This window comes from Scleropages formosus, chromosome 24 (genome assembly GCF_900964775.1).
Source record: "Scleropages formosus chromosome 24, fSclFor1.1, whole genome shotgun sequence".
In the NCBI taxonomy this organism is placed as follows: domain Eukaryota; kingdom Metazoa; phylum Chordata; class Actinopteri; order Osteoglossiformes; family Osteoglossidae; genus Scleropages; species Scleropages formosus.
The window spans coordinates 18157314-18172470 of NC_041829.1; the positions used below are offsets into that span (position 1 = coordinate 18157314).

Genomic DNA, 15157 nt, shown 5'->3' on the forward strand with positions numbered 1-15157 from the left:
GGGGGGGGCAACATGACTCATATCGGAATATTAATGCACGCAGAAGCCTAAGAAAATATTTACCAGAGTATTTGGGTTACATGGAGCCCTGGACTGGAGAGTTTTAAATGGCACTTGCTGCGCCGTTCTCACACCGGCGTACCTGGATTTACCTTCCCGTGGAGATTCTTTACCACGCTTGCGCTCAGGATGCGGGAATCATGTGGAGCGAAGGGGACTCGCGACACGGCACGGGGGGGCAAGACGAGGAAGAGGAAAACTCCCCGCAGCCCGTGGAAGTTTTCGCGGCGCACCGGCTACGCACTCCAAGCAAGTTCGCGATCCGTCTCCGAGGACGAGGGCGCGCGAGCTCCACGCGCCTCGCCCGACAGACAAGCCTTCACAAGCGCGCGCGCGCGCGCGAGATCTCAGCGAGACGACGCCGGCGGCGGCGGGCGAGCGCGCGGAGCCCGAAGCGACGACGGAGCGCCACGCACGGCCACGGGGGCGGGCATCGCGCGGAACCTACACACGAGGAGGAGGAGGAGGAGGTGCGGGGTCGCGGCGAACCTACTGCGGGCTCTTGGGGTAGAAGGGCAGCGTCACGTGGCTCAGGTCCTGGATGTCGAAGGCGGTGGGTTCCGCCGAGATCGCCTGCCTCTTGGTGCGCTGCTGCTCCTGCAGGACGCTCTGCTTGTTGTGGACCTGCTGCGTGGCGGGCCGGATCACGGAGCGGTACTTGTCCAGCTCGTTCTGGAGCTTCTGGATGAGCTCGTCCTTCTGGTCGAGCTCGAGCTCCAGCTCGTCTATGAGCGCGTCGCGCTGCCGCAGCTCCTCGATCTTCTCCTGCAGCGCGTACTGGAGATCCCGCAGGGTGCCCATGGCTCCGAGATCCAGCTCCAAGTGCAGCTCCAGGTCTAGCTCCAGGTCCGCCGCGGGAGGTGAGGAGAGGAGAGGAGAGGAGAGGCGAGGCGAGGCGAGGCGAGCAGAGGCTCCACCGCCGCGCCGCAACGCAACGCAACGCTGCGCAGCGCAAACTTTTATAGGAGGTAGGCAGTCCTGGTGCCTCGATCAGCTGAGAGCCCCCTCCAGCCGAGACGAGCCTCTGCTGCACGTGTCCATCAAGCTTTTTTCCCCCCCTTTTCTTTTTTTTTTTTTTTTTTTCCTTCCAAGGATGCCCGCCGGAGACCACCGTCGTTTCCGAAGCTCCTCCGCTCCGCGCACAAGAAGAGAGGACGATGGAGCTCGCGCGCTCCGAAGCGCTGGCGATGAGGAAGTTCCCCGCAGAAGTGATGATGAGGGTGGTAGTGACGCCCACCGGTTCTCCAGACCCACCACCCGCCCCCGTTGCCCAGGGAGTCCGAGAAGCTCAGCTGTGGTGAAATGAAGGTAGCCAGTCCTGGTGGCCCCCTCTCATCCGGGTTCAGCCAATGGGCTTTCGCCTCCAGCACAGGTTCAGGTACTCAGACATTCCGTCCTGACCCTGTGTCTCATACCCCCCCCACCAACAAACCAATGAGAGATCCAAGCAAACTTGTCAACAAGTGGCGGAAACATTGTGGTTTCCATAAACATCCAGTTCCTTCACTCATTTTTTACTCAACCAGACGATCATGGGCTGAAAAAGCACGAAACTTCTAAAGGCTACAAAGTTAACATCACATTGACTTCCCTTCTGGTCATCAAGGAATCAATCAATCAATCAGTCAGTCAATCAACCAATCAGTTTGTTTGTTCACTGAGCCTGATAAACACTTTCATCCAAAGTATCTGCCACCTTTGTCCCATTTATACAGCAGGCTACTTTCACTGTAGTAATCCAAGGTAAATTCTTTCCTCAAGGGTTGCACAGCAGGAGCAAAGACTGGGACTCAAACCCACAGCCCTTCGGTTCCAGTTCTGTCCCCTTCACGACTACCCCACCTGCTGCCCTAGTGCTGTATGAGCGCCAGAGACTTCGTTGGTTGTCGGTTCACAGCTCTGCTGAACCAACATAATCAGTGATTTTAATCACAATCAATGATTTAATGATAATCAATGATTTTTTTTTTTTTTTGTAAGTTCTTCCCAAGAAAAATCCCCCAGTGTGGAAAAGAAATACTGCGCACCTGCTGGAGCACAAACCTCTGGATTCTGCTACATTAACGTTCGGGTTCGAGTCGTGCTAAACTCTCTCTTATATTTAAAAGTTAAAGCAAGACTTACCGTGGTACGACTGGAATCCTGAGCACTGAATGGTTCGCAGGTCTATTTCATCTTTCGTAATTAGTCACATAGGTTGGCGCCAGCTTGAATTTTGATGAACAGTTCATTCTCTTATTTGCATAAACATTGTGCGTGTTTTTAACAATGCATTCTGTCAAGTTTGTGCATATGAATTACTGTTGAACAGCGTCAGCACTTTACTAGAACTTTCCACTGTTAAACCTCTGTAACGCATAATGGGACACAGACGCCAGGCATCACACCACACCTGTTAACCTCAGCGCTGGTATACCTTTTAATATTCTATTATTCCTGAAGATATGTAGATGAAGTCTATGGGCATAATTTGAGTTGCCAATGAAGTACTAGATGTGTCGCCAGTTATTTAAGTGGCACAAAGCACTACAATAATTTCTAGAAACTATTGCCCTGATTCACGTTGTATTAATCAAGACTGTTGCCCCGTGGGAATTGAAGGGGGTTTTTTTTAATTTATTGATTTACTGTCGACTAAATAGGTATTTTAGGTATTTCAGAATTTTATGCCATTCAGTACAGTGGTTTTGTGCTGCATATTGATTTCACATAAACGCATCCATTTCAGCATTGAGGTAATTGCTTTTTTTTTTACTTCTGTTTTACTCCACTCTCATGCAGACTTCCTGTGTCTTGATCATTGAGATCAACCTGCACCCCCCGCCCCATTTGGTGGAGACCTGGGGCCACAGACAGGATTACCAGTTTTTTCACCGGAGCTCGCGAGCCTGGATTACTGGCGGTGCTGTGGATCACGTCCAGGTCTCCTGGAGACCCACGACCTCTCCTCTTCCTGTCTTCCCAACAGGTGGAGCGCAGTGCGCGTGTGTGTGTGTGTGTGTGTGTGTGTGTGTGTGTGTGTGTGTGTGTGTGCATGTGTGCAACCCGACTGCGAGGCTCCGCACACACCCTGCTGCCAGTTTGTACCGCTGGTGGGCGCAGGTCCGCTGAGCTTTCGCTGGACTGCTGCCAACACGCTCCCCAGATCAGTCTCTACACATCAGTTCTGCATCAGGACCTCACCACTCCTCAGCAGGGTGCTGCGCTCACCCCCGACGCGCCCGCAAACGCACCCCGGAGCCGCGCCTGGCCTTACGCTCCCCAGATGTCAGTGGCACCATGAATTCTCCCCGCGACCCAGATGATGGCGCTCTAGGGCTAGAGCTACCGCAGCGTGGTGCCACCAAACCTCTCAGCCAATGCCACCCAAGGCCTCAGAAAGCATTTCGGGAAAGGGCTAAAAATATGTGGCTCAATCCCATCACCCACCTCCCAAGGCCTCGATTCCCCCCCACCCCCATCCCCGGATGCGTCCCAAAAACCCACTGCTGCGACATCGCGCCCAGAAGGACCTCAAGTACCGTGTGCCCGGACCCAACGTTTCACTGTCTGCCAGAGCAACTGCGGTACCAGGTTCACTTACTATGGTGTACGCCGGCATCTGTGGTATTTTGTCACCTTTTCTCACATGTTATTCTAACATTATAACTCAATGAGTCTAAGAAAAACTGCATTGATCTGGCCGAGTCGTTTCCCGAGCACCGAATGTCCGTCTCGGCAATAATCTCGCTGTCTCTTGGGGTAATGCACCGCGGTATTGTTCTCTTTGGACAAAAGTGTCTGCTAGACAAAAAAAGTGCAAGTCATATATTCACGATCTTGCATATTAATATCACACTGTTTCTCTTCAAAATACACACACACACATTTTCCGGAACCGCTTGTCCCAAACGGGGTCGCGGGGAACCGGAGCCTACCCGGCAACGCAGGGCGTAAGGCTGGAGGGGGAGGGGACACACCCAGGACGGGACACCAGTCTGCCGCAAGGCACCCCAAGCAGGACTCGAACCCCAGACCCACCGGAGAGCAGGACTGCGGTCCAACCCACCGCCCCCCCGCGCCCCCCCCCCCCACTCTTCAAAATACAGTGTCTGCTAAAGCGGTTACGTTTAATCCGCCTCAACTGTGAGAACAGACTGGTGGAACATTTGTCACAACGGGAAGGGATTTTTAAAGTAAATAAAAATATAACTGAAGGAGTCATTGGAGATGTTCAAACTCAATGGGCTCAACATCTCCCTTCGATTAGTGACAGGGATCCAGCAACCGGCACCGCACACCTTTCTCCACGAGTGAATAAAAGCAATTAAAGGCTCTTTCCGCACACATACTTTATTTTTCTGGGATGCAGTCGTGTACATGTGGAACATGTTCCTGTTCTGTGGTGACATTTGCACCTAATAGGGTAAAACAGCGTGGGGGGGAAAAAAGGAGCAAAAGCGCCCTCTCGTGGCCATGCGGCGCTATGACCGGAGCGCACCATGAAACCTGCATCCAAAGAAACTTCACTGCCTGGTCCAGACCAGTAGGTCTGAGAACGTGAAACTACTTGTAATTGTCTCACCTTTCTTTGAAAGGTTATGTCGTCTGTTCATATTTCAGATGAGCAGAAAAGGTGGAGAGAAAAAAAGGTGAAACCAGAGGCTGTCGAACTCACAGGCCTGGGTGGTTGAATCATAGAGGTCTTTGCTCCAGCCCTGCGGTGAAGGACCTCGTATTCAACATACCGTATTCGCCGACCCCGTTTAACCTTCACGACCGTTCCGAACGTGTAACGAGAGCTGTGAAACTTGCCGGAGTTGGGAAAAGTGTCAAATCTCCAGCCCGGATATAAAGGCAGAAGAGTGAACACAGAATGGTGGAAACAACCTGCGAAACTCAATATAATTAAGAAAACATTTTAACAAACGCTTTTCCCCACTCATTAGCTGTTCCGGTCCAGAAGAACTCAGTTGTCTAAAGCAGTAATTTGATGATCGTGAAAGAGGCAGCAATCGGAGCGAGGCGACACTACAGCGATATGCGCTGGCCCTCAGACCATTGTCATAAATTGCACACAAACAGCTCTTTGTAAGACAACAGGCGGCACAGTGAGTAGCGAGCAGCACTGCTGTCTCACAGCGTCTGGGTGGTGCGAGAGGATGTGGGTTCGATCCCCGCTCAGTCTGTGTGGAGTTTGCATGTTCTCTCCATGTCTGCGTGGGTTTCCTCCGGGTGCTCTGGTTTCCTCCCACACTCCAAAGAAATGCTGTTCAGGTTCACCCGTAGTATGTGAGATAGAGAGTGTATGTGTTCCACTGATGTATGGATGAGTGACCCAGTGTAAGTAGTGTATCTAGCAGTGTAAGTCACTGCGGTGAATAAGGTGTGTGGGCTCATAATGCTACATAGAGTTCATTGGAAGACACTTCGGAGAAAGCATCTGATAAATAAATAACTATAAATGCAAGACATGTGGCTCGGCTGTGTTAAAGTGCGGCTCACGGGAAGGTGAGCGTGAGCCCGGGGTTTGCGAGGTGCCGGCAGCAGTCGGCTCGGATCAAAGTGAGCACGTGGAGCAAAATGGGATGCTGCCGTGAGGTGCTCTCCCCCACCGCCCACCCCCACAAGCTCCAGTTGATGCACAGGGGAACAGGACCACGGTGACCCAGGACCCTTTTATCCGCCTGATTAAGGTAATGCACTTCCCATCGTGAAGAGTGTGCAGATGAGCTTGCTGATGACTCACTCAGTGTGAGGCCTGTGTTGGGAGAGCAGGGCCACTTGGCACAGTGTGGCCTCGTCGAGGTCCTCCGTCACGCATCCGCCATCCACAGCCACACACACATTTGCTTCCATTATTTCTTCCCCTTTTTTTCCTCCTCTTTTTCTACTGTGCCAGCTATGTGTGAAACACCTCTTGCAGGTTTTTTTCAAACCCGAGAAAGTACGAAACGATTGCGGTAAAAGCACAAAACCGGATCTCTGCGTCGAACGGTCTGATGCCAGTTACACAACATCCACCGCGTACAGTGAATTTAAAATAAATATAACCGTACAGCTAATAAAATTATACATCCACATGTCAATGGCTTATTGATGTTACTGTAACTCTGACTCAAACCTATAAATGCATCACAACATTTTGCATAGTTAACATAAACATTTAATTCTTGATCTGTTAGAAGACTAATAAGTTAAATAAAAACATAAATATTTATATTATAATTATATTTATATTATTAACCTGGGACATACAGATCCATGATGACAAAACGCCTCTATCTCAGGTAGAAAATTTTTGGAATATGTCCTTATCTGAGCCAAAGTCAAACACCAAAGTGTAAGATTACTGTACAGCTGCAGCACATTTCTTACACAGTTAGCAGATTGTGATAAATACACACTCACTCCTGTGCGTCTTGTGTTAAATCAACTGAAACAGTTAACACACATAAAAGAGCCTCTCTTAAGTGTCTTGGGACACAATGTAGTAAAAACAATATTTGGTCTAAAAGAGCCAGTAAAATGCTGGTTTTAGTGAAAGCTTTAAATTTTCCACCTGGAGTGTATAACGCAGCGTAAGTGCAGTAGATTTAAACAATGAAACAATCAAACAATTTTGTTCCACTAAAACTTGCAGTAAAAAATGAAAAAAACTAGACCGAGTTAAAATACAAAAGAAAATATTAAGTATTTTGCCAAAAAGCACAATGTTATTCATATTCCATTTCTTCTGTGCATGAAACAAAATTTCTTTTTTATTTCTGCAGGATACACTATTATTTTTGTATCGAATAAAGAATAAATATATTCAAAGAATACGTGTAGATTGATTCATTTACTTCTGCTCTACATTTTCTGCATCCTTTCACTGACATAAAGGTGGACAAAACTAATATTTGCATAATTAAATTACTAATTTAAAACTTCATTCACTGTCTTTGGGTCAACAGTAAATGTATTGAAGATGTTCATTATTACAAGGTTTGCTCACTCATGAGGGAGAACAGAGTAAATTACTTTACATAACATAGACGGTGCACCTTTCAGTAATACTGATGGCCTACGAATAATAATTACTTGCTATTTCACAACATGCTTGCAGACATGCAGTTGTTCTTTTATGAAGGTTTTACATGTTTGATAATTCTGATGTAGTATTGAATTAATTTATGTAAACAATGCATGTTTAGACATTTACACATTTTTTCAGTGTTTTTAGAAATAAATCTTTTCATATATGCAAAGCTGAGTGGCATATACAAAATGTGAAATCTATGTTGATTTGGAAATTAAAGACTGAAGACACTTTTTTATTATTATATTATATTATATTGTATTGTATTTTATTATATTATATTGAAGCGAGTTTTTCTGCCCCCTTGTGGCTACAATGAGAATAAACCAAACCAGGTGCGACACCATATTTTGAGCACTTTTGTGTGGAACATACAGCATTCTTGTGTACAAGTCTCCCAAAAAGTTCAAAAGTCATAACTGTGTCTTTTAAAGGAAATGTGAAAATTCTGAATCGGAACGACTCTGTAATCAGTGAAGCGATGGGACATTTCTGACAATTTGTTGCGCCGCTGTTTATTATAAGAAGGCCATTCGGCACCGATTCCAGGAATGTAATTCGTGACCTTTCAGATTCCGGTCGACTTTGGGAGTTTGTGTTTGACACTAGGAAGGAAGGTCACCCAATGGAACAGTGAGGCTGGTGAAATCGTTTCAAACAGCAGAAATCCATTATGGCCCGCAGTGAAACGGATGACTGATTACCTTGAGCAGTCAGCTGTCCTTTACTGCAGTCACTTATTAGCCTGCCTGTGAGGCCTGAGCTCAAGGAACCATGATTTTACCAGTTCGCTTGTATAAATGCTGCTCTGAAAATACTGCAGTCGTATCGCTGCCGGGAATATGATCAAGCACATTCAAATCTGTACAGGCACACCTATTTTGCTGCACTTAACAGATAACTTTAAGGATCTTTTGTTCTTACATTTTGTGACAAATAAAAGAAAAATATTTCGGTGTTATGACAGTAAGGATTAATTCTGCATGTCATCATTAAGCAGCAATTTTATGGAAGCCCTCACAAAAACAGAGATTTGATTTATTTGGATCTAACAGTAGGTTTATCCATTAGTCTTAACAACTAGCATAAACATTTGAGTTCTTTCCATATTAAAAAAATCTAAAAATATATTATTATAAGACTAATTCAGAATATTTACTTCAGTTTCTATTATAATGCATTCCAAGTCAACATTTTATGACAAAATTCACTGTAATTCTTTTTTTTTTTTTAAAGATGCACAGCTCTTACTCTGTGAAAGGGAACAATCTTGCCCTTCAGGGACAGCATATGACATGAGCATTTCTCTGATCGTCACCCGGCACTAAACTTCTGCACTGAGACCAGTGTCAAATGATGGCAGAAAGGCCACTTGTTAAAATCGAGAGAGCTCTCTGTGTCACAAAGCTTGGGATCCTTGTGATTTTTTTAAGGGATTAAAGATTGGCTGTTCCTACAATTCAGTGTACACAAAATATATAATGCATAACTGAATTTGTGTGATAAACAGATAGAAATTATTATTATTATTATTATTATTATATTTTCAGTGGTGTGGATGCAATGTAAACTTCTTAGATTCCTGAAACAGACACTTGAAGTTGCTGTTTGTTTGTTTGTTTGTTTTATCCGAGTCCTCAGCTCAGATTTATTTGCCCGTTTCCACAGCTGTGTGTTGCAATCACTGTAGAAATTCGGGGTCACTCCCTTCACCGAGGCTACAGCAGCAGTGGGATTCGACCACACAGCCACCAGTGTTGCCGCCGCACGGCCCCAGTCATCCCACTTCAACTTTTCATATTATCTTCCCCGTCGCTATGGCAACGACACACGCCACCCAAGAAAGTGCCGCGATTGGAGCCGCGCGGGTTGGGTCTCCCTCGCGCCCCTTTTCTCAATACGGCGGCAGGATGGCGGAGGGGGGGGGGGGGGGGGCAGCTGAGGAGTGGGGGGGTCGCGGAGCAGCCAGTGGAAACATGTGGGCGCGCAGAGCTCTTCCTAATGGGGTATTAAATATCCCTAAACACGCATTTCTCCTCGCAGCATCCTTCCACTAAGAGGCAATAAAGCGGCGCACTTCCTGCGCTCTCCCTCCCTCCCCTGGGAATTCCGTAATGGATCCGATCGATCGATCGATCGATTAAACCCCGGCCGGTGCCTCGCGCTCTTGCCTCCTCCTACAATGACTCCCTTCACCGATTCCGAGGGAGAGCGTAAGTAACGAATGGCGTTTTCCCCCGCCAAGAAAAGAGAGGGTGAAAAAAGTGTCCAGCAGCCAGGTGGGGCAAAGATCGCAACCCTGCCTGCGCCAGCCAGGGCTCTGCATCTGTGCGTGGATGGGGGGTCGACTCTCCGTGTCCATCACACATCATCACATCATCACATCATCACCTGTAAGCCGCGCACTCTGACTCGTGAGAGCAGAAGGTCCCGTGGCTGCTGATGGCACGTTTACCCCACGTTCACACTCTACGTTCACATCGCTTACTGCGGCAGCGGGAAGCGGAGAGCGCGTGCGGGACACGTGCGGCAGAGACGCGCCTTACCTGTCGGATTTGGGGTGTTTCCGAAAGGCTTGGCTCGTGAGGTCCTGGAAGGATCGGTAGGTCTGAGGTTCGGCCGAGATGCCTTGAGCCCTCCGGGTCCGGGGTCCGATGATCTGAGCGCTGGGCAGAACCGACTGGCACTTGTGCAGCTTCCTCTTGAGCTCGTGGATCTCCTCCTCCTTCTCCGCGAGGCGCCTCTCCATGTCCCTTATCCTCTCCTCCTTTATCATGAGGATCTTCCTGAAGTCTTCTTGCAGCTCGCTCATCTCTGCGCTTTTCGTGGCGATCCGGCCTCCAACTTCCCAGCCCAGCCCAGCCCAGCCCAGCCCAGCCCAGCCCAGCCCTCCGCTCCGAGAACGAGGAGGATCGCGGGCGGAGGAGCAGCTCCGAGTTTCGCGGACCTTCAGCGAGCTGCGGCGGGGAGGCGCGAGGCGAACGCGCGCGCGCGCTGCTCGTGTCGACGGAGCGCCGGAGATGTAAAGCGGGCGGCGGCGGCGGCGTCGGCGAGGACGGGGGAGGGGGGAGGTGGGAGTGGGAGTGGGGGTTGGGGGGGTGGGGACGGTGCGGAAACCGGAGCGACGGCGCGTGTGGGGTCCGCCGCTCAGCCAGAGGAAGCCAATTGGATCGAAGCCTCGTGCTTTCAACAGGACTCGAGCCTCGAGCACTTGGAGACGGAGCCGCACGCGACGGAAGCCGGACGACGCAGTCAGTGGCGATTGCATCTGTTCCAAAGCAAACCAAGGGGGCGGAGGGGGGGCATTAGAAGAAGAAAAAAAAAAGGAAAAAAAAAACTTTTGACCCAAGCCTCAATGCCTGAAATAGCAGTGTGTGCCATGTGATCCGGGGGAGGGAGGGGGGGTTGTAGCGGGGGGGCTGCTTGTAACTCGATCCATTTCTCCGGACCAACGTGGACCAAGGTGGACCTTCACCGAGGTCTCCATCCCAAACCCCCTCCTTCAGCTTCCTCCTCCTCCAAAGTCGGCGCATCGCATCCGAACACTTCGCTGGACTTTTCCCGCAGGTGCCTCGCGTTTCAGGGCTCAGAAAGCTGAGATTGTGCATTTGGGTGCCGGCTGTTTTGTAGGACAGAGCTCTGCTTCCCACGGGCGCTTCTCCTCCTGCCCTCAATAGAACTGCCCATCATTTCCATCTAACCCGGCATTATGTCCCTGATTCCTTCCATCCATTCTTCTGGGTCTGAAACTGGTGTCATTGCGAGTGTTTTCTTGAACCCTTGACAGGGCGTGGAGCCCACAAACCCTTCTCTGCTGCATCCTGGCAACGAGGGGTAGCCTACTTTCCCGGCTCCGCGTCGGACCGTTTATTACAAGAGCCGTCGGATATGTGGGGAGGCTCATCCACCGAGTGGGGAAACAGAAGGAATTCGTCTCCTGCGAGTGCTTTGCACAGATTCGCAGCGCGGGGAAAACGCCTTTTCATTGACCTCCTGATCCTCCTCGCGCTTTTCTTCCTCTTTCTCCCATTGTTTATTGCAGCAGCGAGCGTTGCCGGCCTTCTGCGACAAGAGATATTGGAAGCAATCTGTGTCAAATGTGTTTTTGTTTATGCTGCTTCTCCCTCATCTCATCGTGAGCCAGCGAACTATTGCTTGTTATCCCACACGCGGCGCTTGAGTCGTGTCGGAGCTTTCATGTGATCGCGTCCATATGTGAAACAAAAAGGCCCGACCTTCGGGGACACGGGATGCGTCGCGACCTGGACTGTTTGCGGGGACGTGAGAAAGTCATGAGAGCGAAAGGTCACGGCCCCTCCCCTGTGCTTCTCTCTACAATTTCGCTGCATTTTTACGTGGTTTTCGGGCAGCAGGTTACATGTATCATCAGAAAGTCATAAACCCTGACACACAATTGGCACCAAGTGGGCTTTTTTGAATAGAATTACTGGAAAGGTCCTCCCTAGGTTGAGTATTCACTGTAAATCCAAAGCAACGCGGCGTTCTGGAAGTGAGGAGCTGAATTCTGAAGCAGGAGGCTGTGTGTGTGTGGGTTACACTGTTATTGTACCCTAGGGAAGGTACTCTAATTATCCCATTTTTCCAGGAAGCCTCTTGTCCATCAGTGATATCTGACCGCTGTCCTCAAAACTGACGAAGGAAGCACACATGAAGCAGGCAGGGCTTCACACACCGCATAGCAGCAGCTGGGAGGCCCTTTGGTTGGACACTTGGAGGCGTTTCATTCAGATTCTTTCACATCTCTTCTGCTGTTTAGACACTTGCCTTTTGCCTGAAAACATGGAAAAAGATTCTTAAAAATCACATTTTATATTAAGTTTATGATATTAAACTGGTTTTATTTTAAAAATGAATTCATGGTACTGAATGAGACAGAGGGCTATATTAGGCATTCATAGTTATTTGTTCCTTACATTTATTTATTTATCAGACACTTTTCTCCAAAGCGACTTACTGGCTACTATGTAGTGTTATGAGCCCACACACCTTATTCACCGTGGTGACTTACACTGCTAGATACACTACTTACACTGGGTCACTCATCCATATATCAGTGGAACACACACTCTCTGTCACTCACACACTATGGGGGAACCTGAACAGCATGTCTTTGGACTGTGGGAGGAAACCAGAGCACCCAGAAGAAACCTACGCAGACACAGGGAGAACATGCAAACTCCACACAGACTGAGCGGGGATCGAACCCACATCCTCTCGCACCACCCAGGCGCAGTGAGACAGCAGAGCTATTTGCTGTGCCACTGTACCTTATAAATAGAATTCCTTACATTCCACGAGTCCACTGATGGCAATTGTCTTTAGTTCACGGTTTTAAAATAAATGTAAAATTACTGTAAAATCAGCTTAGGTGACATTCATTTCTGAAGTTACCACGTAAAATTCCAGTAATGATTCAAGGTTTTCACAGAACAGAGTATTGCATTCTTGTGGCTGAGCCTCCCCACCTGCTGAACACACACCGGCCTCCGTTTCGGCCCGTTTAGGTGCAGCAAAGTCAGATTATTTTCTTGTAAATCTCACTTACATAAATCCGAGTTTCCATTGTTCAGTTATCGTGTAAAAATCAGAAATTAATTCATTAATAAAAAATATAAAAAACCGACCTTCAGATAAAACCTGTATAATTAATGTTGTGCACGCAGGAGGAATGGCTTTGTTTAGTCTGCCGTTCTTACTTTGTCCCTTTGTTTCACGTTGCATAAACCTGAATGTAATTCATGCGCCGCCTGCACCGCCGTTTATGAACGGAACGTGTTTGGCTCTCGTCCTATTTTTTTTTTTTTTCTTTTTTTGTTCACACAGGGGCGCTGGTAATTCACAAGATGCAGACCATTACCAAACATCACATCAGAATAAACAAGTGCCCTCCAAATTTCCACGGGAGGGATCGCGTTACAGAGGAGCCAGGGCAGACATTAGTCATCCCCTTCCTGTAACGCTTACGCGCTCCCTCATCGAAACCGAAGACGTTCTCCAGGAGGAGACAGCATTTTTTTTTCGAGATCAATACTGTTTATTTTTCCCACTGCCAGCCAGGAGAAGCCATCTCTCCGAGTTTGGGCCTGTTCTTTTAATGCGGGAAAAAAATGCAGATGTTAGAGGTCAGCATGTGGAATGTGTGTCCTGCTAAGTGTGTGTCACACTCCAACACAGCAGCACGCACACACACACACGCACACACTTCCAGGTACTGTCGGTAAAGCGGCTGGAGCAACTTGGCCAATGTTGTTTCCCGTCGCCGTGAAATACCAAAGCGTTTCAGAAATATGACACAAAATTATTAATTCTGAATAATAACCATTTCAAGGTGTACTGGTGGAACTTGTAAAAATCTCTGCGCTTTGGATACGATCGTGAAATATTCAGGGGTTTATTTTAAGTGAGCCGCGTTGTTTAAAGTCTGTATATTTTTAGGCCTTTCTTCGTCGCTCAGTTGTCATATTTGTCACTAATTATTTTTTTCCTCTCTCTATAATTACTGGAGGATCAAATGGAGACAGGTTTTCATCACTTCCCTTCCCCACATCTCCAAACGCTATCAAAGAGCGCTGTCGCTGCTCCGCAGAAGCGGCTCCTTTGAGCTTTCTTCAGCAAAAAATCATTAGACTATATTTTAATACACGGTACTCAACACATTTTACATGAGCTGCCTAATTTTCCATCTGGATGAGGACACGTTCCACATGTGTTCTACATATAGTGCTCTTTCAATGTAAACTCTATTTGATGGTCACTATTCTTATATAAAACATTAAAATACACATAAAATCTAAATCTTACATCTTAAACCTATAAAAGAATAAATGACTATGATTGACCCCCGATTCTATTTACCTTCTCGGTTTAACTTTAACTAACCCGGCAACACGGGGAGAGGACACACCCAGGACGGGACGCCACTCTGAAGCAGGGCACCCCAAGCGGGACTTGAACCCCAGACCCACCGGAGACCAGGACCCAGTCAAACCTGCCGTGTCACCGTACCACCGTGCCCCCTGCGAACCCTATGGGGATGGTTGTTATTCCTGTATAAAATGTTAAAAGAAACATGAAAATCTTAAAAACTGAATAAATGACTGTGATTTACATAATTTATTCTACTTCCCTACTCGGTGTATCCAGTTCAACTTGGGCTTCACTTATTTTTACACCTGCACTACTTGTGTGTTTCTACTCTACGCACGATTTCCTCTAAAGCAATATATGAAACTGGTCATTACACACCTATTATGTCACATGAGACACACTGATTCTCATTCAATAACCATTTTTGTGGTAAAACTAAGGGACGAAAGGGCTTCACATACTTTCCAGCAGCACTGTATACTAAACAGGTGATTCAAATGTCCCCAGACCGCAGTGCAAAATTTTCAAAGGCACAATTTCAGACGTGCCGAAGCGCTCCTTCGCTGTCTCTGTCGTCGAACGCCGGGAGAAGTCCACGAGGCGGAGCTCCTGCCACTGATTTCCTTTGTACCCTGTAAGGAAAACACCCTAAGGATGAATGAGAAACGCTCTTCCGCTAATAGCAGAGGCTGTGTGAAATAAACCGTCTGCATCTCCTTTAACCGCACTCTCTTTGTTACGGGCGTGCAAGTGCGGTGCAACAATGCATCATCCGACACTGGAAAGGAAGGTCTGAAAAGCTCAAACAATGATGAATGCACAGTATTTCTAATCCAGTTTCCCATATACATCCATCAGATTTACGAAGTGAGAGTAGGAGGCTCATTGATTATTTTGGAGTGTTAGCCTGAATGGACTTCCAGCGCAATCGCATTTTTTCGCACAAGAAACGCAGTCTGAACTCTATGCCATCAAAAAGGAATGCAATGTGAGGATGTGCAGAAAGACCAGAGCAACAGACGCAAAATCAGGCAGGAAAAAAACCCAGGAGAAATGATTTAAAATGAGATTATTTAAGTGACCGATGACATCTAATGAATACGTGTTTCTGGATTATTGTGCATTACATGAAAAATTCTGAACACACGC

At 47.7% G+C, this 15157-nt stretch overlaps 1 protein-coding gene across 2 annotated transcripts in view; it reads right to left on the reverse strand.

The window, feature by feature from the left end:
* The window catches only part of prkg1 (protein kinase cGMP-dependent 1), a 108330-nt gene extending 98366 nt beyond the window's left edge, over positions 1–9964 (reverse strand). The window contains exon 1 of one of the 2 annotated variants that reach the window (XM_018761197.2): positions 9667–9964. In XM_018761197.2, the coding sequence (XP_018616713.1) occupies positions 9667–9932 (266 nt within the window). In that variant the 5' untranslated portion in view covers positions 9933–9964. Of the gene's footprint in view, positions 1–553; positions 1332–9666 lie in introns of those variants that run through there. The other variant, XM_018761196.2, reaches the window with a different exon arrangement.
* Between the last annotated feature and the right edge of the window lie 5193 nt (positions 9965–15157).